The following is a 24316-nucleotide window of genomic DNA, read 5'->3' as shown; positions in this document are numbered from 1 at the left end:
GCTGGATGTTTCGTAGATCCATTCTATCGAGATGGATTATTGATTGCGGCTATTATTAACCCCTACGTTGTCTTCTTCAAAATTAAGGGAAAAAAATGCGGTTGAGGAGAGAGTGATGGCTTCCGTAATGAATCGATCACACGTTATTTAGGCTGCATCACGTGACTCGGTCGATCACCTCGTCCCTCCCAAGTACCTGAACCCGCCCGCAACAAGCGAGGTAGCGTAAACGCAACAGACCAATGCAGCTGCATGGCTTCCATCTGCTGTGGTCCTTTGATAGCATAGCGTAACTTCTATAATGGATGAGACTCGATTAAATACATATTTGTATCCAAGATAAAGACTTATTTCGGTCGCAAAGCCAGTTCGCGGCGCCACCCCCTCCGGCGCCGAAAAGTACCAGGTACGCCGAGGCGCTCCGCGAAGAGGCGCTGCCCGCAACCAAAGTCCCGCTCCGGGGCGCTACAGCACGCAGCCCCAAATCCTCAACCTCAAGCGTAGAATCGCCGATACAAGACGCCAGTCGCAATCCATCAACACCCAACCCGCGCATCGAATTTTGCCTCGAAAATTGGTCACCCATCTTGGTGAACACGCCGCTTTCGACCGATGCCCTCTTGAGCCCTCGCAGCGCCTTGGGTCGAACGCTACGCGAGCGCATTTCGTCGCGCATGGCGCCAGGGGCCTCGCCGTCGCTTCCATCGCCCGGGGCCGAAAATGTCATTTTCTAATGGCCAGCCTGCTTGGCCATCGCCGGCCTTGCATTACTCGAACAGCAGCAGGTCGCTCCAGCATCTTGATGATGCCTCGGCGCGTACTTCGACCCCTGTTGATAACTCCATCGCGCCGGTACCTGAGCTCACGCTAGATACCGAGGAAGAATCCCGTCGCGCTCATTTCGCCGATCTGTATCGAAAAACTGAAAGCAGGGTCGCGCTACTCTTCTCGGAAAACGGTGCATATAATCGTGCTGCGATCGAGTCGTTGCGTCGCCTACCTGTCGCGTCGGCAGTTACCTTGCCGCCCACCACCGACCACGAACCGATAAAAGAACCGCCCATGAAGAAATTGAAGCGGGCAATTGATGAAGATAATTACGACGATGATGACGACGAAGACGATGATAGCGCGCCTGCTGCTATACCCGAAACGCAGGCTACCATAGCCGCCAACCCCTTCATATCACCATCAAAATCTGGTAGCTCGCCGGTTAACTCGCCAGCCAAAACTCTTGATAAGTCGAAATCTCAAGGAATGTCTCTAGGTAAAGATGCTACCGAGGAAAGCGAAATAAAAAATCTCGAAGAAGCGCGAAAAGCGACGGAAGCGGCCGCCCGCCAAAGTTTCCATACAATCATGTACACATTGGAGAATGATCGCACTGCTATGCTCGAACAACAACAATTGGAAGACTCGGAAAAGCAGCTCCAAGCTGAAATGGATCACAATGGCCAGGGAGGAGGCAGCGGACACCAGAACGCCAACCAAGGGACACTCAGTAGTGCCAATCTAGGCGCCTCTAGCCTGACGCTGAAGCATCTCATTGCGCGAATCGACATGAAGAGGGATCAGGTCCAGGCCACGGATGCGGAACTGCGAATTCTTATGAATGAAGTGCGCAAGAATCGAAGCAAGTGGGCAAGCGAAGAAAACGTCAACCAGGAGGACCTATACGAAGCCCTGGAAAAAGTCTTGACAGAGCTGAAGGCACACACGGAATACTCCACGCCATTCCTTACCCGCGTCAACAAACGAGATGCGCCAGATTATTATACTAGTAAGCGACAACTCTTCTGCAGGTCAACTTATAACGGTGGTATCTAACACCAAACAGTGATAAAGAATCCAATGGATCTCGGGACGATGACGAAAAAGTTGAAGTCATTAACGTTCAAGTCGAAGAACGATTTTGTCGCTGATCTCAACTTAATATGGGACAATTGCTTAAAATATAATCACGACATGAATCACCCGCTCCGCCGCATGGCTAATGGTATGCGTAAAGAGGCGGAGAAACTAATACCTCTGATCCCGAATCTCGCCATCCGGTCACGAGCCGACGTTGAAGCTGAAGAAAGACGAAAGCAAAATGGCGGAGAGGATGACGGAGGCGAGGACTCGGACGACGAGCCTATCATGTCATCCCGAGGAGGGCGCAAAGCCGGCACCAAGGGCACTGGCAACAAATCCCGGACTGCACCATCTGATGAGCCGAAAGAAGATACACCAGTTGTTGATCAGAAGCCTATAATCCAGTTAAATGGTCTTCTTGGGAAACATGGGCGTGAAGATTCCGAGTTCGACGGAAGCAATGGCTTTTCAACGCCACCCATTGGGCATCTGACGCCGAATGGCGCGAATGGGCACTCCGGTATGGGTAGCAATGCCGATGCCATGGAGATTGACGGGCCGAGCTTGAATGGGATGACGCTCAACCAGACATTTGGTGAAGTAAACGAACAAGTTTATGAGGATGAGGAATATAAGATCTGGAAGCAAGCGACAAAGAAGCATCGAGCCTTGGCCGCCAAAGAACGCTTTCAAATATTCAAAGAGAACAGGTTGAATGCCGATGCGCCAGCTCTACTTCGAAGCAAGGCCGGTATGCGTCGATTTTTGAAGCATCAGAAAGAGGCGGAAGCACTTGGCTTTGGGCAAGATTATTCAGATGCGTCAGCGGTGGCAGCAAAGGAAGCCGGCGCAAAGGCTTCGGAAACACTCGCCGAAGGAATTGATGAGGAAACGGACAAAATCATGCCCGACTACTACGACTCACTATCGAACCTTCCCGATGTTCCTGTAAAGCTGCAATGGATTGAGGATGGGGAAGGGCATGTCATCAATCAGCACGAGGACTTCTTGCGTCTAGTGCCGCCCGGCTTATTTACTGCACCTCACAGCCGATTCACAAAGAGGATGGACGATAACATTCGTCAAATACAAGAGACTCGGAAGCTTGCAACCAAGATTTCTGTCATCAAGCAGATGCAGGTTCAGTCGCAAGTGTATACGAATCAGTTCCCCAAGTCGAATAACGAGCCATTTATAGAGCAGGATATCGAACCGCACTTCATCTCCGACGACGGTCCAGTCATGGCTGCAGACGCTTGCCAAAACGCGCTGAAGCGGTCTGTTGGCAAAATTCTATACAACTGCGGATTCGAAGAATTCCAGCCTTCAGCAGTGGATGCTCTCACAGGTATCGCTGCAGATTATTTTCAAAAGCTTATCAGGACCTTGAATACCTATCGTGAGGCGGAGAAGAAGACTGTCAAGACGAGTGGGGGGATGGCAGTACAGCCACGATTCACAGCGGAAGAAGTTATTCTGCACACGCTCGACGAGAACGGCCATGATATCGCTTCGCTCGAACTATACGCCAAGGATGACGTTGAAAGGCTCAGCACAAGACTTGGCACATTGCATGAGCGAATGAAGATGCATCTGACAGACCTGCTTCGCCCAGCATTATCTGCCGACGCGGGCAATGATGGAGTGGGTGCTTTCAGGGATGGCAGCGACCAGTTCACGAGCGGCGACTTTGCCGACGAGCTCGGTGAGGACTTTTTCGGCTTCAAGGCTCTCGGGCTGGACAAGGAGATGGGTCTGGACTCGTTCTCCGTGCCATTTCACCTACTGCAGAGCCGTGTCCGCAGTCAGTACCAGATGCAGACGCAAAACGCGGGCTCGACCAGCCTCGACATGTTTGAGACGCTGCCGCCGTCGGAGCCTATCACGGCGGAATCGATACAGCAGCACGTGGGCCTCGTGCGCAACTTCTTCCTGGCCAAGCTGCACGCCAGCGGCGACCAGGCGCTCGTCGAAGACGAGGACCTGCCCACGAAGCAGCGCAAGCCGCGGCCCCGCCTCGGCGCCAGCGGCAAGATCATGTCGGCCCAGAAGCGCCCGCCGCGCGAGCAAATCGCCCTGGCGAAGAAGAAGAAGAAACTCGAGGCCCAGGCGGCCGAGGCCCGACTCAATGCGGAAAAGGCCGGCGGCCCCGGCAGCGGCGGCAGCATCGCCACCACCGCCCTGTCCAAGAAGAAGCCGAGCATCTCCACGGCAAACGGTACTGGGGCCGTGGGGCCGCCGCCGCCGCCGCCGCCGCCTAACCCGGCCGTCATGGCGCTGGCGCCCGCCATGGAACGAAACGACAGCTTGCAGAGCGCGACGGACAAGGACGACACGACGGGGATGATGAGCCCAGAGAGCATTGCGCAGTAGACTGGGGAGGGGGGAGAGAGCTCAGTATCAAGACGTCATGTACATTATACGTTGGGAAGGCCTCTATGTTTTTTGTTTCCCCTTTGGTTGCGCTGGTTCTTATTTTTGCCCATTCATTGCTTGTTAGGTGTTGCCCGTCTGATATGGCTACGGAACCGCGTCTTGGTTTATCCACAACACATACCCATTGTTACAAGTTACTAGATATTTTACCGTCTTTTTTTTTTCTCGTTTTTCTGATACGGCCTGGTTCTGCCTTTGCCGTGACTTTTTTTTCTTCTTTGTTTTCAGGAGGCTGGGGCGGGCGATTTTTTGTGTTTTATTCCAGCACCACTCTTCCATGATGAGGGTCGTGTTTTTGTATCGTTTTTTGTTGTTGTTTTTTTACGGCCCGCTTCGTTCGTCATGACGAAGCCCAGCGGCGTTGGCGTTTTGGACGCGAAATGCGAAATGCAAAATACAAAAATCTGGGAGGGCGGGATATGGGTTTCAAAGAGAGCAAAGACGCAAGACACTCGGGTCAGGGGCCAGGAGAATTTCGAGCTGGTCATGTATTACTGCATTCTTACTTGTGTTGAGCCTTTTCTTGGTTTCCTCATTCTATGACATTCGCAGACGTTTTTCTTGCTGTACCCATCACGCGACATAGTTGGACAGCATTTGGATGTTTTATTTGGATTTAGCAGTATACAGAGTAGGATCCAACGAATTGCAAATTACTGATTTCCGGAGTGAAGATGCCAGTTCATATCGATGTTGAAGTTGGGTATATTTTATTGTAGCTCGCGGGTGACGTTGAGCACCAAGCCACGGCCTCCACCGAGAGGCCAAAAAACAAAGTACAAAAAGTTAATTAAACAAAATTCAAGTACGCCGAATCCATTATCGGAATGCATGTTGTTGAACATTCGTCCCTTCCGAATCTCGTTTTCCATGTTAAATGCGTTTTCCCATGCTCATCATTTGCTCCAAGAGAGCACTTCCCTTCCTTCAAGCCAGTGCGATATGCAAAAAGCGCAGCTGTAGCAAGTATCAGACTCGGCTGCAGCAGAACACTTTGATTAGAATATGTACACTATATAGTATAGCTTGACCCGGGTTTTTTTTGGCTATTTAGGCAGCTGGTTTAGATACCAGCCTCGAGGCGCCAACCTTCAACGGGCAGAGGGAATGTGCAGCACCACTCGGCAATCTCCTTGCGAAGCTCATTAATGCGAGCAACCTCACCGCTCGTGACCTTGGCCTTGAAGTCCTTGAGCTTGTTGGCCTCCTTGGGGAGAGCTGCCTGGGTCTCCTTGCAGATCTTGATGGCCTCATCAATGTACTTGGCGACACGCTCAAACTCCTTCTCGCCGAAACCACGCGAGGTCATGGCAGGGGTGCCGATGCGGATACCGAAGGGGGTGAGGGCGCTCTTGTCGCCGGGGATGGCGTTCTTGTTGCAGGCAATGTTGATCAGCTCGAGGACCGTCTCGAGACGGGCGCCATCGAGCTTGTGCTCGCGGAGGTCGACAAGGATCATGTGGCTATCGGTGCCGTCAGCGACGAGCTTGTGGCCGAGAGCCTTGAAGGTGGTCTCAAGGGTCTTGGCGTTGGTGACAACCTTCTCCTGGTAGGCTTTGAAGTCGGGGCTCTGGGCCTGCTTCAGGGCGACGGACAGGGCGGTGATGGTGTGGTTGTGAGGGCCACCCTGGTGGCCGGGGAAGACGGAAAAGTTGATGGCGTCCTCGAGCTCGTAGAGGGTCTCCTTGCCGGTCTTGGGGTTGACAGAGCGAACACCCTTGCGGAAGAAGATCATGGCACCGCGGGGACCACGGAGAGACTTGTGGGTGGTGGTGGTGACAATGTCGGCGTACTTGAAGGGTGTGGGGATGACTTCGGCGGCGATGAGACCGGAGATGTGAGCCATGTCGACCATGAGGTAGGCACCAACCGAGTCGGCAATCTGGCGCATGCGCTCATAGTCGATGAGACGGCAGTAAGCAGAAGTACCGGCGACGAGGACCTTGGGGCGGTAGAGGATGGCATTCTTCTGGAGGGTGTCGTAGTCGATGATGCCAGTCTCCTCGTCAACGCGGTAGGGCATGGTCTCGAAGTAGGTAGAGACGGCAGAGATCCTGAAAGTAGGGGTGGTTAGGGGCTAACCTCGACGTGGGGTGGTGGGACTGGTCAACATACTTGCGCTGAGGGGTCTGGTAACCGTGGGACAAGTGACCACCGTGGGGGAGGTCAAGGCCCATGAGGCGGCCGCCAGGAGCCATGACGGCCTGGTAGACCTGGAGGTTGGCAGGAGAGCCACTGAGGCACTGAACATTGACGCCCCACTTGTCGCTGTCGAGGTGGAAGGCCTCGAGGGCACGCTTCTGGCAAAGAAGCTCGATTCTGTCGATGTGCTGGTTGCCACCATAGTAACGGGCACCGGGGAGACCCTCGGAGTACTTGTTGCTCATGGGAGAGCCGAGAGCATCGAATACGGCACGAGAAGTAATGTTCTCGGAGGCGATCAGGACAATGGACTCGCGCTGGCGCTGGACCTCATCTTTCTGCAGAGAAGGAGGGGTATTAGCGGGGTTACAGAGAGGGGAAGAGGCGAATGAAAGGAGGTAAGCATACCATGATACCGGCGACCTCGGGATCAGACTCGAGAAGAGACTTCTCAAGCATCTGTAAAAAAATCATCAGCAAGCTGTCAATCATGGTGGGTGGCGACGATACTGACGTCTCGGTGGGAGGCGGGGAGAGCGTAGTCGGGGGTGAGGGCAGCCATGGTAGCGATGGTATGTCTGATTGCGGGAGATTGAAAACGCAATGGGGTGGTTTGAGGGGAGGGAGGAAGAATGTCGTCAATGAGCAGGAGGAAAACAACCACGAGACAGAAGAAGAAATCTGGGGGCACGCGGTGAGGGCTTTATTAGCAAACGCTTGCCTTCGTCTTTGGACCAGAAAAATTTCATTCTGGGGACCAGGTCAAGGCGGGGCAGCTTTGGCAGGCACGGCAGAGCCGATAAAATAGGGCTTCCTGCGTACTATTAGCACTATTAGCACTATTAGCGCCCGCGTGCCGGCTCCAGTAGCCCGGTGTGCGGGCGACGTCGGATGCAGTTAGCATCAGCGGGTGCTGAGCTGATTCATGTTGCAGCAGCAGGTCGTGATTTCATAAGAGTAAAGAATAAAGCAACATGGCCTGTTTATCTCTATTTTTCCAATACATGGCGCACGATGACGGCGCAGGCAACAGTACCGAAGTACCTGGCTGGCCAACTGGGTTGCTCCCTCAAGGTTCCAACAAACACCAAGTCCTTTCCTTTCGCCCAGCGGCCACCGATACCGGTCACCTGACCGGCAACACCTCGCCATGCCTTCATCCAGTGGGAGGTTCGTGCAATTCAATGGAGATACTTCCCCTGACGTCGAATCGATGGCATGAGCAGATCTCGGCTTGAGAAGCTGGTGATCCGGGGCCACTTGGAAACACCCGCCCACGTGCGCGGAACATCTTGTCATGCTCAATATACGAATCAACAAAAACTCCAACGCAGCAAATTCGAATCGCGCGCGCCAAGTCCTCTGCAAGATCCTTCGTTCATCACCTCCAACTTCGCGCCAGAAGCGTCAGTCGTATGTCACAGATTTGAGCCAATGTGTACCCTGTAGCGATGATGACAGCAGCCAACCATGTTTCTGCAACGTCTTTCCGGCTAGCAGACGCATAAACAGCCGCTGTCGTTGAGCCAGATGGCCGACTTCTATGCCTAGTAAGAGTATGTAAAACCCAATATTGACCTCGAGCCGAAAATAAGATGCAGTTAAAGCATCACCGAAATATATCAGTCCCCAAAAAGGTTCGACACGAGTATGTACAACCCTGCAGCCCCCACTGCTCCGCTGTGCAGCGAGCCATTTAGCGGGCGCGTATTGACCAGCGCCGCGCAATCTATCGGCATCCTCGACAACGCTCCTTTCTATCGAATGCGTCGACCATCAGCCCATGCCCAGCGACCATGGGATGGCCATATGAGTTTGTCAGCCTGACGCCCGAGCAGAAGCACGCACGGCGCGAGGTGCTCGATCGGTATGGCTTCCTCGCGCACTGCTCGGCGCTGGCCCCGGTCCTCGTCTTTGGCCTCGTCCACCTCGCCCGGCTGGCGTACGCCTACGCCACGGGCACGCTGCGCGGCGTCGACGGCCAGGGCACTTACGCCGAGATCCCCAACTCGCCAGCCATCAAGGCCAGGGAGACGACGGCGACCAGGAAGCTGCACACGACGTGGGCCAAACTCTGGTGGTGGATGGGCGATGAGGTTCGCGTCGCGGGCACCAGCTGGGGCCGCAGAGAGGAATGGGTTCTAGGGCTGTCTTGGACAGCGTGGTTGCTGCTTCTCTGCACTCTAGAGACCGGAAAAGGTGCATACTGACCCCGTCATTTGTTCAACGCCAGCGACCAGCTAGCTGACTTGCGCGGCAGACTACTTTCACGTTACGAAGCGCTTTGGCATCGTTGCCGTATCGCAGCTGCCCATTCAATACCTCTTATCCCTCAAGGCTATGAATCCATTTGCATGGGCCTTAACATCATCGCATGAAGAAGTCAACAAGTACCACCGCATCCTCGGCCGCATCAGCTACGGCCTCGTCCTCGTCCACCTCATTCTATACAATGTATACTACATCATAGCCGGGAAGTGGGTGGCCCGATTCTTCGCGCCCGTCATCTTTTGCGGAGTATTGGCCTCGCTGCTATTCCACGCTATTGCCATTACGTCCATGAGAAGGATTCGCGAGGTTGCCTACCGTCTCTTCTTCATTACCCACCTGGTCGGCGCCTTCTTTGCGCCGACGCTGCTCATCTTCCACGCCAAGTCTGCGCGGTGGTACGCCATTGAATGCTGCATCATCTTCCTGTTCGACCTCGCGGTGCGAAAACGCTACTCAACCGTGGCGCTGGCCACAATCGAGGCCATCCCCGGCACTACCCTCGTAAAGGTCACCGCGCCACTTCCACCCGGACACCTGGATGCCTTTCGCGGCGCCCCGGGATCCCACGTCTATGTGAGCCTGCCCACAGAAGGCCGCAAGGACTCAGTCCCCTCCTCACAGTCCGCGCTCTTTGACTACTCGTACAACCCATACTCGGTCGCCTCTCTTGTCGAAGACGCTGATGCCATTGGCTTCGTGGTGCGCAAACGGCGCGGCGCCATGAGCCGCGTGCTCGCAGATTACGCCGCGGCCACACCCCTCGCCGACACCCCCGACAACGCCAAGGTGCGCCTCTGCATCGAAGGGCCCTACGGCGCGATGGCGCACAGGTACCGCGCCCTTCTCACCAGCGGCGCCAGCCGCGTACTCTTCATCGCCGGCGGTGTCGGTGCGACCTTTATCCTGCCCATCTACCAGGCCGTGCAGGCCGATCTGCCGCTCGCGCGGCTGCAGATGGTCTGGGCCATCCGCACCGCCGGCGACGCGACGTGGGCCGTACCTCCCAGCGCCGTCGGCGGCAAGACGGTGCTGAGCGACGAGCGCATCCAGCTCTTCCTGACGGGCGACGTAGCCGCAGTGGCGGCCGCCGAAGGAGACAGCCACGGCGAAGGCGGCTCCGCGGTGGAAATGCGCCCGCTGCCACCCTCGCGTCGCGCGCTGGGCGGTCGCGCACGCATGCACAAGGCGCAGCAGAACAGGCGGCGGCCCGACTTTACAAATATTGTCGACGAGGCGTTTAGGCTCAGCGCGCAGGGCGTCGTCGCCGTCGTGGTCTGCGGGCCCAAGGAGATGGCGGACGAGGTCCGACGCTGCGTGCGCCCGTGGGTGATGAAGGGCCGCAAAGTTTGGTATCACAACGAGAGCTTCGGATGGTAGAACCGACGCGACCAAGAGCAATGTAACAGTGAGGAAATCGTATATATGTATATCATGCTGGAGAGAACCGCAAGTTTCAGATGTTGCCCCATCATCTCCCAAATCCCGTAAGCCATCATAAAGTGTCTTGTGGATAAAAAGGCAAGTAGTCGTGATATTATCTGACAACTAGACGGGTAGAGTTTCGATTATTCTGACCCTAATAGTAATAAAAATGCCCTTCTCAAATCGCTACCACGCTTTCTTTCCGTCTATGCTAAATCACATTCAGCGCCAAGTATAATCTGCAAGAAAGACAAAAGCAAAACACACGCCTCAAGATATCTTCAGCAAGCAAGTTGATGTTAAAAGTAGAGAGCATAAAAACGCCACGCATGTTAGTCGTATAAGAGTAAAAGCAGAGACAATGACTACGACATGATGATCGACGATCTTCTGGGGTCCATTTTCTACTGTCGGTATCGAGAGAGATTGGCCATGATATTCTGCACAGCGGCCGAGTCGCCGTTGGCTGTGCCGCTAGGTCTGGAAGGTCCGTGATGGGGGGGAACCTGGCCGCCACCACCGTAAGCGCCACCAAAGTGGGCAGCAGCTGGTGCAGCAGGAGGCGTGTGTGCGACGGGACCGCTGAGAGCACTGAGGAGGGCGTTGATGTCGACAGACGGATTGCCTACCGGAGGTGTGGCCGCCGCTGGCATGGCGTTTGGTACAGGCCCGGCCATGGCAGTGAGCACGCGTTGCAGGGTGCCGTTGTCGACGTGGCCCACGAGCCTGGCGATGTCGCCTATGTTTGTAATAGCAGGAGCGGCAGGAGCGGCAGGAGCAGCCGAGACATACGCAACGGGAGGTGGCGCAGCGCCGCCGTAGCCTCCGCGTTGAGGATGTTGTTGGGCGGGAGGCTGGTACTGGTAGCCGGCGTACGACTGCTGAGTGTATGCAGCGGCAGCGGCGGCGGTAGCGGCGGCAGCGTTCTTGGCACGGATGACAATATCACCCGCCATCGATGGCAATAGATCCACGTACTGGTCGAAGCGAACATTGTTTGAGCCGCCAGAACGGTCAAACACCTGCACAGGGATCATGCCGGAGTCCTGGGCGCGCATATCGAGCTCTACCACGGCGTGGACGCCCTCGGCTGCTTGGCGCTGAATGACTTGGTCCTTAGGAAACTGGGAATGCAAGATCATGACCTCTGTTCGCAGTCCCTTGGTGTTAAATATGTGCTCGACCCATTTGGTGAACTCGCGGTTGACTTCTTGCGGGGTGATGATTTGGACGTCGGGGACTTCGGCACCATATCTTCTAGGTAGGTCGATTTGCTTGTCTTGATATCGTGAGCGCCCGCCATAAGGACTGTTGCTCCGCTTCCGGTACCGGCTCTTGTCGGATCTACCGTAGCCAGGAGATCTGGAGCGATCGCGCCCGCGGCCAGAGTCGTGGAATTTATCACGACCGCTGTAGGAAGAGTCGCGTCCATGGTGTCCTTGTCGACGGGGCGAGTGATGGCGACCACCACGACGCTCATCCCTGTCGTAGTACTTGTCGCCTTTTCGTGCACCGTCACGGCCACGGCTGCCTCTCTCTGGGCTCTTGTTTCGCTCCTTTTTAGACTTATCTTGGAGTTTTGACACCTCGAGATCTAACTTGGGGTCAGCGGATATGAAACAGCGGCATTGATGGCAGCACTTACGAATACGTCGGCCCTTGATCTCGATACCTTCGAGGCTTTGAACTGCACGGCTGCCTTCTTCAACAGTATGGTATTGGACGAAGCCGTATGCAGATTTCAGAGAGATTTGGGCCAATCTGCCGTATTTGTGGAATATTTCAAAGACGTCTTTCTTTGAGACCTTGTCGCTGGACAGGTTTCCTGGCACGTGTTAGTAGCCAATCTATCAGATGGTCGTCATGATTATCGAGGCATACCAATAAAGAGGCGTGAGCCTTCAGGGAAGCGGTCCCACTTGGCTTCAGACATGTATAGTCTCTCATCCACCATGAATTGATCCCATAAGCGCTGATATTCGTCGGGGGCTTGGTCGGCTGGTGCAGTGGTGGCACGTGCGACACTTGGCGCAGATGTGCCATGAACGGGTTGGGGTGGCAGCGGGACGGTGCTACCAGCTTCCCTCGTCGGTCCAGCCGCGATTTGAGAGGCTTGTACTGATCCTGTCACAGAGGTCTGGCTATACGAATGGGCTGCTGGTTGTGGAAGAGGCGGGCGAGGCGGAAGTGATGATGTAGAGGCTAGGGTTGTTGGGTTGGCATCGCTGCTGGCCGTGGCCTGCAGGTTGTCGGTTTGGGTGGTGGCCGGGTTGGCAAAACCATGCGAATCATCGGCATGTGGATTCAAGTTGGAGATGGGCTCGTATTGCGAGAACAGCTGTTGGTCTGGATGGGCATCCGCTGGAGGAGCATCGGTAGTTTTGGCAGCTTCAAGGGGTGGTGGGACAGGGGCATCATGGCCTGCGTGTGGCTGGGCGGCAGGTTGGGAGGCTGGAGCATCGGGCGTACTTGGTGAAGAATTGCTGTTAGAAGCGGAAACTGAGGAGCTTGCTGCGTTATTGCGCGCTTGAATGGGCTGGGCTTGGCAGAGTGTCGAGTCTAGCGCAGCTGATACGTCTACGGAGGCATCCTCCTCCTCCTCCTCTTGGTCTGAGCCGACGGGAGAGTCAAACATCCTGGCATAGTCGTCGTTTGGGTCTTGATCCCCGGCATCTGTTGAGGATAGTAGTTGGAGCTTGGAGTCCTCGGCATAGGCTGCGTCAAAGCTGTCGTCGTCGTCTACAAAGCCGTCCTTCGCGGCTTCGATGGTGGGGTTGGCCTCGACGGCCGCATTTGGCGCGTCTGCGACTGCGGCAACCATGGCCTCGATGGTATCGACGGTGTCTTGCAGCGCGGGAACGACAACAGGCGCAATGGTATGTACGGGATAAGGGGAGACAGGTGAAAGACTGGCCGCTGTTGCGTGGAATTCAGGTTCTTGTTGGCTTGTCATGTGTGGCTCCGCTGCGTAGCAGTTCAAAACACGGTGGTGGAGTTATGTGGGAGGGCGTAGGTTGAAGCGATGCTTGAGACTATTCCATGCAGTCGAATAATCACCAAGAGTGACCGCTAGGCGGGAAATGGCGGCCAGGGTCAAGATGAAGGAGAGGGAAGAGAGCTGGGTGAAATCTTGTTGGGTTAACGTTGTGTTGGCGCAGGCTGGCAACCAGTGCAATCAGTGGCGGGCTGTTGAGTGGTTTCGTCAGCCAGAGAGCACTGAGCTCCTTGGGTATACTTCCAGCACGAAGGAGACGAGAAAAATGGATGGTGGCGGGGGATTTGGAGATGGGAGCTGTTGAAGAGCAGAGGTCTAAGGAGAGAAAAATTCGGTTGGGTGAGAAGAAAGACGGGACGAATGTGTGAAGATTAAAGATGGTGGCTGAGAGCCTGAAGCTGTGAACATGAAAAAATTCAGGCCCCAAAGCCGTCTGCGCTAGGCGATTTTGGGCGCTGCAGCCGGCCGCTAGGGGCGGTCTGGAGGGGTATCTGGGTAGGTAGTACTACCTAGGGGCGCAGGGTAGGCAGCCATTTCTGATTGTAATTACTATATATTTTTGGGCTGGCGCTATTTTAGATTTTTTAATATATAATTGTACGGGCTAACATCTTTATACGAAGCCTAAAAATAATATATGTCAAGGCAGCAGGTCGTTCTAGGTAGGTAGGCATCGCAGAAAACACGCTCGCGTAGGTACCTGCCTACCTAGGTCCACAGGTACTTCAGTATGCAGCCACGGTGCCTGCAGGTAATTCCGATCAGCAATATGAGGCAGTTGGGTGGTGATTTGCTTGGGAGTACTGGACGTGCGAAGAGAATACTTGCATACCTACGAGCGCGAGCGCGAGGCTTTTTTTAACAGGGCACTGGACAAATCCCCTAGTTATTTGACATTATTTTCCCCTGTCACGACACTGTCAGGCTGGGAAGTACGTGTTAAATCTTTAGTCTTTTTGTAAGCCGTGTTAGCCACCTGACAGCGTCGCTGTAGGGGAAAAGTACCTATGGAAACGTGTCCAGTGGGCTATCAAAAAACAACCCTCCCGCGCGGAGGTAGGTCCTAGTTGGTAATACTATCTACCTGTGGAGGCAAATTCTAGAGCATGCCATCAGGCACCTAGTTGTTCCAGAGGAGTATGAATGATTGTATGATTATGGGTTCATGTCAACCCAAATTTGACTCTTGAGTCCTACCTACGGTAGGTACTTAGGGTTGTATTAACCTATTAACCTACCTGTTTGTTGTCCAGGCGTCCTGGGCACAACCTGATAGCATGAATCCACCAACAGGACGAGTCTCACTACAACCGCTGTGGGGCATCGCTGTAACCAACCATCAACAGGCCATGTCGGCTATCGGAGGACCACCATGACACCATCCTGTTCTCTCCGTCATCATACTTTTGCGGCGGCCAACCTCCGGTGCTATCCGAAAACTAATACTAGGCAATCTCCTCAGCTCATCACCATACATTGCGCCGGCCCTATCAGTTGGGCTAGAGCCGTCTTTTCATGGCCACCTGCATACGATTCGTGCTGTTTCTTTCGCCTTGTTGCCTTCGGAAATGCGCCCAATTCCAATCGTGCCTCGCGTCGCCAGTGGCGCTCTTTTTCCAGCGTCGATGACGTTGGCATCATCCACAGTAGGATCTCGGATAGGATCTATAAGGTACAAACGTTACAGTGCCTTTGATGCGGACCTCGACAAAGATGCCCTCGCCGTGGCCCGGAGATGGCACGCGGCCTTTGACCCATCTCAGCTACCAAGCGGCACCACAACCTATGCTCGATCCAGCGGCCCAGGCGGCCAGCATGTCAACAAGTGTGTCTCAACCTTGTAGAGCTGTTGCCCAATACAATATTAACAGACTAAGAACCGAGACAAAAGCCATATCTGTGTTCCCTGTCAAGGATATCCTGGCTGTCATCCCACCCATCCTTCACCCTACCGTTCGCATGTCACCATACTACACGGCTGGCAGCGATGCTCTCACATTTCAGGCCCAGAGCCATAGATCTAGGACAGCAAACGCCGACGAAAACCGCAAGAAACTGGCTTCCGTCATTACGCAGCTATACGACGAAAAGGTGCCTGCGGAGACGGGTAGTGACAAGCATGCCAAATATAAGGAAGTGTATGTTTGCTTGGATAAGTTGTACCTCAATCCATACTGATCGAATCAGGGTTAAACGATTCCATGACTCCAGGCTCAGGGACAAAAAGTTGCAGAGCTCCAGAAAGCAATCTCGGCGTGGAGGTGACATGTAGGCTTACCTTTCAACCGCGATACCCAGCCCGATGTTGGCACGCCTACATGAAGTCGATTCATGGCTGTCAAGACTTGGATATTCGCAAAAGAGACAACCTAGCTCTCAAAAATGTACCCTTTCAATCTCGTAAAAATACGGAGCAAATAGGCACATACGAGGGGCGCATTCAGACTGCAGCCGGCGGCTAAGCCAGAACCTTACGTTCCACACCCTTAAGTGTTGATAGACGCGTCGATTCAGTTCGCCCTGGTAGCCTCGTGTGTTTCAATTCTGGGGCTTGCACGATGATGGGCGGTGATACCACCCGAAACGCTTTGAATTACCGTCCTTTGTCCTTCAGCACCCCGCAACGCTGACCAACCCGCCCGCCGCCCGCGCGGCTCTCCCCCACCCCACCGTCGAAACAATGTATATATATATATATATATATATTACTATTTTACGTCATACCATCCCTAAGAAGGGCAAATAACGCCTATAGGGACCTTATAAAAATAAACTAAAATATAGAATAAATAAAAGATTATAGGCCTATCTAATAGGTCTTATAAGGCTTTCACTAGTTAATTAGGGGGTTAGTAAAAGGCCGCTTAGGGGCTAATAATATATCTAGAGGTAGGAGAGATTAAGAAGGAGTATAATAAGGCTATCTTAGGTATATCTTACTAAAAAATAAGTTATCCTTAGTAAGCTTTATATACTCTAGCTAACTAGTATTAATAGTCTTATTAATATAGCTATATTAACTAAACTATAAAGGTATTATCTCTCTTTATATCTTCTTATAGTAAAAGATATACCTTAAGGTCTTTCTCTTACTATAACTATATATAAGTATAGTATTAATATAGTAGAAGTATTTATAATAAAGAGTAAAATCTCTATAGCCTATCTAGGCTATAAAGAGGTAATAGAGTTTAGGGTAGGTTAACGCCTTTAGCTTTAGGTTTAAGGTATCCTTTATTAGAAGGTTAAGTAGATAGTACTTATTAGGTTAATTAGCTTACTACTAGGTATTAAGCTATCTAGTAGCTATATTAGTAAGGGTCTTCTTTATATAATTATATATTAGGATATAATTATTTATTAAAGGTTTTATAGCTAAACCTTCTTTAGCTAGGTAGTTAATAATCTTATTACTTAGTATCCTATAGTACCCTAGTACCTATTATACCTATACTAAGGTATTAGCTGTTACGCTAGCAGGCGTTATAGCGGATGTAGTTGGCTAAGTGTAGCGGATGTTTAGTAAGATATACTATATATAGAGGCGTATAGCGGATAGATTTATACTATATATAGTTATATATAGTAGCTAGTTATACTATATAGTGTATATATATAGTAGTTATACTATATAATAATATATAAAGAAGTCTTAATACCTATAGCCTTAATATAGGGTACTATAAAGGCTATTATAATAAGTAACTAAGCTAATAAAGCTAGACTACTATAGAGGTACTATTACTTCCTATAGGTAAGTAAAGTAACTACCTATAAGTTATTAATTACTAATATATATAACTACTAATTATCCCTTTATTCCTATAATTTCCTAATAGTACTTAAAGTATTACTTATTTATATATTTAACTATAGCCTCTCCTTTCTATAGTTTATTTTATTAATTAATTAAGAATTATTATTATATAACTATTCTTATAAAATACCTTTATAAGTACTCTATACTTATAATCTTATAATTATTACCTATTTAGAATAGTAATCTTAATATTAATTAGTAATTACCTTTACCTTAATTATAAATTTCTAATAAAATACCTATCCTCCTTATACCTTTATAGCCTTATAACCTTCTAGAACTATCTATTCTATTAATTATAATATCTAGTATAACTACTAAAAAGCCTAGTATACTACCTAATATACCTAATAACTTAATTAATAAAAAACCTCTAATTAAGTCTTTAATATAATTTTATATAACTACCTTTAAGATCTTAAGCTACCTATTAGCTATAATCCCTAATAAGGTGCCTAAAAGCCTTACCTATCTTACCTATCTTCTCCTAGTTAATTAGAAATTATTTTAGCTATACTTTCTTACTTAAAATATTAAAAAAGCTATTAACTTTAATTAATAAACTACTATAGTAATTATTTTCTATACCTTTATATATAATATTTATTATAAATAATTTAATAGCTATTTTTAAGAGTACCTTTATAAGGATTTTACTTACTAGACTAAAGTTAACTAGAAAATAGTTAATAAAGAGGTTCTTTATAAGTTTAAAGACTATTTTAATAATACTAAAGTTACTTTATATATTAGTAAAGGATAGTAAATTACTAAGACTATTTAAAAGACTATCTCTAGTAAATATATTAGCTATAAAAGTAATTACCTTTTTCTTTCTTTAGAAAAAGGACCTTTCTTAATATAGCCTAACTAGCTTTTAATAAAACTATTTACTATTAAATTAAAATTTATAAAGAAGTTATTATTTAGTTCCCTCCTAGCTAATAAATCCCTAAAGCTAGCTAATAATAAAGGGAAAGATACTTATAGCCTTTTTTATCTAAATAATAATAACTTACTCTAAATAACCTAGGTATTAATACCTTAGTATATACTATTACTAGAACTACCTTAAGAAATACTAAAGGAAAATCTATATAGTATAGAAAATACCCTACTTAAACCTATAAGGACTTACTAGGACCCTTATATAACTAGACTTCTTTTAATACTTAATACCCCTTAAGTATCTAACTTACTTATAGTAATTAATACCCCTTAAGTACTTAGCACCCCTATACTACCTAATACCTTATAGAACTCTAGCTATAATAAGTATACTTAGCCCTTTATACTATAACTATACTAAAAGAACTCTACCTACTAGTATTATAAAAGGTAAGCTACTTAATAACCCCTTAAATATAAAGTATTACCTTTACCCTTATTAAGATTACCTATACCCTTACTATAGCTATTATAAGGATTACTATAGCTATTATATTAATAAGAAGTACTATTATTACCCTTAGGACTATTACTACTACCTTTATTACTATTATACTATTTTAATAATAAAGTATATAAATAGCCTAAAAATAAACCCTTTAGGCTACCTATAATAGACCTAAATATATTAAAATAGATTAATAGTATTATTAAAAGGTATTAAAAAGCTAATAAATATAGTAAAAAAAGGTATAACTTTTTTTATACCTAGATATATAATTTTATTAACTACTATAATTAAGCCTAGCTTTTAGAAAAGGCTTTACTATATATATTCCTATTAATACTTACTAGAAGAGTTTTAAAATACTATATCTAGGTAATTATAAACTACTAAATAACTTATAGTAAGATAATTAAGGTAGTTTATAACTAATTTAAACCCCTATTAACCTAAGATCTTTATATAGATAAATAGAGGTACCTTTTACTAGATAAGCTAATAAAGAAATACCTTATAAAGTCTACTATTAACTACCTTAAGTTACTAATTAATAAAATCTAGGTTCTATATTAAGAACTATTTTCTATATTAGAAGGTATAACTATACTTATTAAGACTTAAAATATACTAAAAAGTATTATATATAATAATAAAGCTTATACTATAGCCTTTATATAGCCTTTAGAATACTATAAAGACTTAATTTTAGTATTTTAATAATTAATCTATATATATAAGTAAACCTATTTAAAATACTAAAACTTCTATATTAATAAGTAGTTCTATAGTACTTAAATCCTTCTAAAGAAATAACCTAGTAACTTAAATAATACCTTAAAGTACTATTTTATATATTAAAAAGAAGGCTACTAGTTAATAAACTATACTAAAAAGGAATAAAAAGGCACTTATAATACCTAAGATACCTATAAGATCTACTAAAAGCCTTTAAATAATAAGAAGTATTAGGCTTTTTTAATAGCTTTTAAAGGAACTCTAGAAGAGATACTATTAATTTAGAATAAGGTTAATACCTATATTACTACTTTATCTTTTAATAAAGATAACTCTTTAGTAAAAGAATAAGAGGATATATAAGTATTCTTTTTAAGAGCTACTAAGGCTTTTATTATAGTAAAGAACTAATCCCTTAAAAAGATTATATATTTCTTTACTAATACCTTTATTAAATATACTATCTATACTAAAGATCTATTCTAAAGTATTTTTAGTATCTTTAGTTATAAGGAATAGTATATAAAGGATATTTTTAAAGGGATTCTTTCTAATATAGGTACTACTAGTACTTCTAATACTAGTATAGTATAAGTAAAGATACTAATAAAACTAATTCTAAGCCTTTAGGTTATAGAATTAGCCTTTATTATAATAGTATACTTTAATACTAGCTTTATAACCTCTATTAGTAAGATTATAGTGCCTATAGTACTTAAAGTAATTATATTCTAGGTACTACTAACTACTATACTATTCCTACTTTCTATTAAGAATATAGATATACTAAGAATTTAGCTAGATAATATTAATAATATACTCTACTAAAGATAGCTAAAAGTCCCTATTATAAGATACTAGGGATACCCCTAGTAAATACTATATACTACTAAAGCTACTACTTTCTACCTAATAAAAGGAAAACTCTAGTACTTATACTACTACTTTAAGTACCCTTTAGTAGCCTACCTTAGCTAGATACTAGAATATATAAAAGAGGAATTTAGTAAAGAAGTACTAAACTACCTAATAGCTACCTATAAGTAATACTAGCTATATATTAAGTCCTTTAAATAGTTCTAATTTACCTTAAAGAATAAATATAAATTTAACTATAAAATACTAGCTAATATAATATATCTTAATAATTAATAACCTATTCTATATATACTAGATACTACTACCTCCTTCTAGGTAACTTAATTCCTTTATAAAAGTATAGAAAGCCCTCTAGAAAGTACTAAAAGCCTTTAAGATATACTTTAATATTACTAGATTAATATATACCTTAGACCCCCTAAATAGATTATCTATAATACTAGAAATAACTTTTTATTAACTAAATTCTATAAATATATAAAGAAATTAGATATTTAAATATACCTAATACCTATAAAAGCCTATAATATAATTAATAAGCTAGAATACTATTATACCCCCCTTTAATATACCTATAATATTATCTATAAAGAGCTATAAAGTACCCTAGGTATTAATAAGTACTTATAACTTACTATTAAGGCTATAAATAATTCTACTAGCCTTAATAGCCTAGTACCTACCTTATTAGTCTTTAATACCTACCCCTACCTCTTAGAAGGCTTTTTACTATACCCTTTAGTAGCTTAATATACTAAAGCCCTTTAGAAGGTAACTAATACTACCTAAAAAGCCCTCTCCTTATAGTAGGTATATAAGGTACTAACTATATATAATAGCCTTAATATAGGCCTCCTATACTACCTACTATTATAGTTAGATATTTATATTTAGTATAAAGATACTAGCTAGACTAGCTTTTATAAGCTAATAAGTATAGATACTAGAAAATATACTATAAAAATACTATCTAGCCCTATTAGCTTCTATATATCTACTATATACTTATTCCTTACTAAGAAGGACTTAAATATAGACCTAGAAGTATTATAAGCCCCTAAAAGTAATACTAATAGTAAATATAACTCTAATAATAACCTAGACTATAATTATTAAGCCTTTAGGACTATTAAAGCTACCTTAAAGCCTATTAAAGCCTCTCTAAAGCCTATTAAGACTACTCTAGAATCTACTAAAACTATTCTAAAACCCTTTAAGGCTACCCTAAGGCCTATTAAATAAATCTAAGTTATTATCCCCTATAAGCCTAGGTATTTATAAGTAATTCCTAGTATAAAGATAAAATACTAGCCTATAAAATACTAAATTCTATTAAAAATAATTAAAAATAAAATATTCTTTTTTACTAAAAAAAAGAATAATATAAAATACTACTTAAAGCTTTAGAAAGATAGTATACTCCCTAATAATAAGCCTTTATTCTTTATCTTTATTAAAAAGGAGTTATAAAGCCTTCTAGAATATAAAGTCTTCTAATTTATTAAATTTAACTTTATTATTTACTATAAATATCTATTTAAATTTTAAATAGTTAATAAGATTAAGTCTAATACTATTAAAAAGCTTATAAAGAAAATATATATAATTTTATATAGTTATTAAGACTATAATAAAGATATACTACTTACCTAATTACTAACTATTTAGAAGGTAAGCTAGTACTTAATCTTAAGCCTTATACTAACCTAAATCTAATAAGGTTAGCTACTATAGCTTTAAAATATTACCTAGGCTTATATATAGGCTAGAACCTACCTCTAGTAGTATATTCTTACCTAGATTCCCCTAGAACTTTATTATCTCTACCTTAAGGGTATTATTATTAAGGTTATTTTATTACTATATAGTATTCTTAAGTCTAGTATTTACTAGTAAATAATATACTTTATTTATTACCTTAAAAAGCTTAAAATATTACTATTTACTTATAATTAGTACCTTTTACTAGCTTTAAGCCTTAATCTAGGTATTATTAGTATATAGACTAATAATATAATTAGCCTTAGTATTACTACTTTTAGTAAATAAGAAGCTAATACCTTTACTACTACTAGATTCTAAGCTAAGCTAAAGGAGATATTTATAATAAAAAACCTACTAATATTTAATAAATACTATATCTCTTTAAGTACTAATAGTACTATTTTAATAATCTTAAAAGGATAATTAGAGAAACTCTAATTAATAATAAACCTAAAAAGGTATATTAAATAGTAAGCCTAAAATATATACCTAGCCTCTATATACTAACTAGAAGCTATATTTAACCTATTTATTACTATATAATTTAAAAAGCCTAAAAAAGATAATTTTAAATACCTAAATACCTATATTTAGTAGTAAATTAAGAATACTACCTAAGGCCTTTAGTACTTACTAATCTAGTTAAGAATAGCTAAGTTATTTATTTTTATTAATAGTTCCTTTACTAATAATAAAGATTTAAGTTCTTAGCTAGGATATATAATTATTCTAAGTAATAAGGAACTAGTTAACTATATTAAAATTACTATCTAAAATAATATTATTACCTAAAGCTTAATAAAAAGTAAGTATATTACTTAAAGTATATTAGTATTAAAGCTATATAGTATAGTTCTAAGTATTAATATAGGCTATACCCTTTTTACTACTTTAAATAGGATTATAAAGTTAATAGGCCTAGTAGTAGTTCTAATAGTAGTTTATATAGATTTATTTTTACTATATAAATACCTAATAAAGCTTAGAACTATTAAAAAGAAGTACCTAATAATTAATATTATAGTATTATACTAGTTCTATAAGTATTATAAGCTTACTAAGGTTTATTAGATTAATAATAATAATAACCTTATAAATATACTAATAAAGGCTACTTTAAATAAGGTACTATAGAAGCTAGTTAATAGTAACTAGTTAATACTATATATTTAAAGCTAGGTTAGCTATACTATAAAAGCTATAAAGAGGCCTAAAGGCTATATAACTTAGCTAAAAGAAGAGACTACTAGTATTATACTAGTAAGTACTATAGTAGATATAGTTAGCTAAGTATAGTAGATATTTAGTAAGATATACTATATATAAAGGTATATAGTAAATAGATTTATACTATATATAATTATATATAGTAGCTAGTTATACTATATAGTATATATATATAGTAGTTATATTATATAATAGTATATAAAGAAATCTTAATATCTATAGCTTTAATATAAGGTATTATAAGGGCTATTATAGTAAGTAACTAAGCTAATAAAGCTAGATTACTATAAAGGCGTTATTACCTCCTATAGGTAAGTAAAGTAACTACTTATAAGCTATTAACTACTAATATATATAACTACTAATTATCCCTTTATTCCTATAATTTCCTAGTAGTGCTTAAGGTACTACCTATTTATATATTTAACTATAGCCTCTCCCTTCTATAGTTTATTTTATTAGTTAATTAAGAATTATTATTATATAACTATTCCTATAGAGCACCTCTATAGGCACTCTATACCTATGATCTTATAACTATTACCTATTTAGGATAGTAATCCTAATATTAGCTATTTAGGCTAACTCCTAGAACTCTATTAGTAAGCTATAAGAGGATATTAAAATACCTCTTTTTAGGCCTATAATTACTATTATCTTATCTAGATAGATTACTATCTTATCTATCTATAGTATAGTATATTAGATAGCTACTTAGAGTCTATACCTTATACTTTCTACTTCTATATTAAAGACCTTACTTAGGGGAGTTAGTCTTTTTCTTTAGTATATAAGTTTAAACCCTTAAAAAAGGATATAACCTATCCTTATATTATTATTCTTATTTATTAACCTATCTAAAAAGATAGTAAGGTATTAGTCTATTCTTATTTATAGCTACTATTAGAAATCTTTAGTTACTATAATCTTATCTTAATAGGTATCCTTTAAAAGGTATATTAGTAGCTATAGTAGTAGTCTTTTAAAGGCTAGAATACTTTTATAGGCTATTATAGCTATTATTAGCCTCTATTATTATCTTAAGCCTATTACCTAGTTCCTTCTCTTAAATCCCTTAATCCTATATACTAGTAGATACTTCTTATTAAGTAACCTAAGTTATAGTATATAATAATCCCTTATTTTATTAAAGAGTAGCTATATTAAGGGTATACTTACCTTATATTAAAGTACTATTACTAGTATAGTTTACTATACTAAGATATAGCCTTATATTACTATAGTTAGGTACTTTTATATCTTATCTAGCTACTTTAATAGCCTAGTTTAAATAGGGTTAAAGGTTTTATTATAGTTCTTTTTATAGAAAGGCTTTATATTACCTATATACTAAAGTTCTACCTTAAAAAGGAGCTTT

The 24316-nt window shown here is 43.6% G+C and overlaps 5 protein-coding genes across 5 annotated transcripts; 3 read left to right on the top strand and 2 right to left on the bottom strand.

Moving 5' to 3' along the window:
- Window positions 1–720: 720 nt before the first annotated feature.
- On the top strand, window positions 721–4227 carry CCM_01318 (transcriptional activator spt7; the record flags this gene model as incomplete). The annotated part of the gene is made up of 2 exons (XM_006666474.1): window positions 721–1780; window positions 1838–4227. 2 exons carry the CDS (start codon window positions 721–723, stop codon window positions 4225–4227), a joined length of 3450 nt encoding a protein of 1149 aa, XP_006666537.1.
- A 1126-nt stretch (window positions 4228–5353) lies between these two features.
- Window positions 5354–7181, bottom strand: CCM_01317 (Serine hydroxymethyltransferase, cytosolic (Serine methylase); the record flags this gene model as incomplete). The annotated part of the gene is made up of 5 exons (XM_006666473.1): window positions 5354–6344; window positions 6406–6770; window positions 6841–6891; window positions 6947–7113; window positions 7154–7181. 5 exons carry the CDS (start codon window positions 7179–7181, stop codon window positions 5354–5356), a joined length of 1602 nt encoding a protein of 533 aa, XP_006666536.1.
- Window positions 7182–8228: 1047 nt separating this feature from the next.
- On the top strand, window positions 8229–10080 carry CCM_01316 (metalloreductase, putative; the record flags this gene model as incomplete). Its single annotated transcript, XM_006666472.1, has 2 exons — window positions 8229–8631; window positions 8693–10080. The coding sequence occupies 2 exons, from the start codon at window positions 8229–8231 to the stop codon at window positions 10078–10080; spliced, it is 1791 nt and encodes a 596-aa protein (XP_006666535.1).
- Window positions 10081–10529: 449 nt separating this feature from the next.
- CCM_01315 (arginine/serine-rich splicing factor, putative) lies at window positions 10530–13078 on the bottom strand (the record flags this gene model as incomplete). The annotated part of the gene is made up of 3 exons (XM_006666471.1): window positions 10530–11719; window positions 11771–11950; window positions 12007–13078. The coding sequence occupies 3 exons, from the start codon at window positions 13076–13078 to the stop codon at window positions 10530–10532; spliced, it is 2442 nt and encodes an 813-aa protein (XP_006666534.1).
- A 1610-nt stretch (window positions 13079–14688) lies between these two features.
- On the top strand, window positions 14689–15392 carry CCM_01314 (peptidyl-tRNA hydrolase domain protein; the record flags this gene model as incomplete). The annotated part of the gene is made up of 3 exons (XM_006666470.1): window positions 14689–14945; window positions 14992–15258; window positions 15308–15392. 3 exons carry the CDS (start codon window positions 14689–14691, stop codon window positions 15390–15392), a joined length of 609 nt encoding a protein of 202 aa, XP_006666533.1.
- Window positions 15393–24316: the final 8924 nt, after the last annotated feature.

Source organism: Cordyceps militaris, assembly GCF_000225605.1.
Source record: "Cordyceps militaris CM01 unplaced genomic scaffold CCM_S00001, whole genome shotgun sequence".
In the NCBI taxonomy this organism is placed as follows: domain Eukaryota; kingdom Fungi; phylum Ascomycota; class Sordariomycetes; order Hypocreales; family Cordycipitaceae; genus Cordyceps; species Cordyceps militaris.
This window is presented reverse-complemented; position numbering and strand designations above follow the sequence as displayed.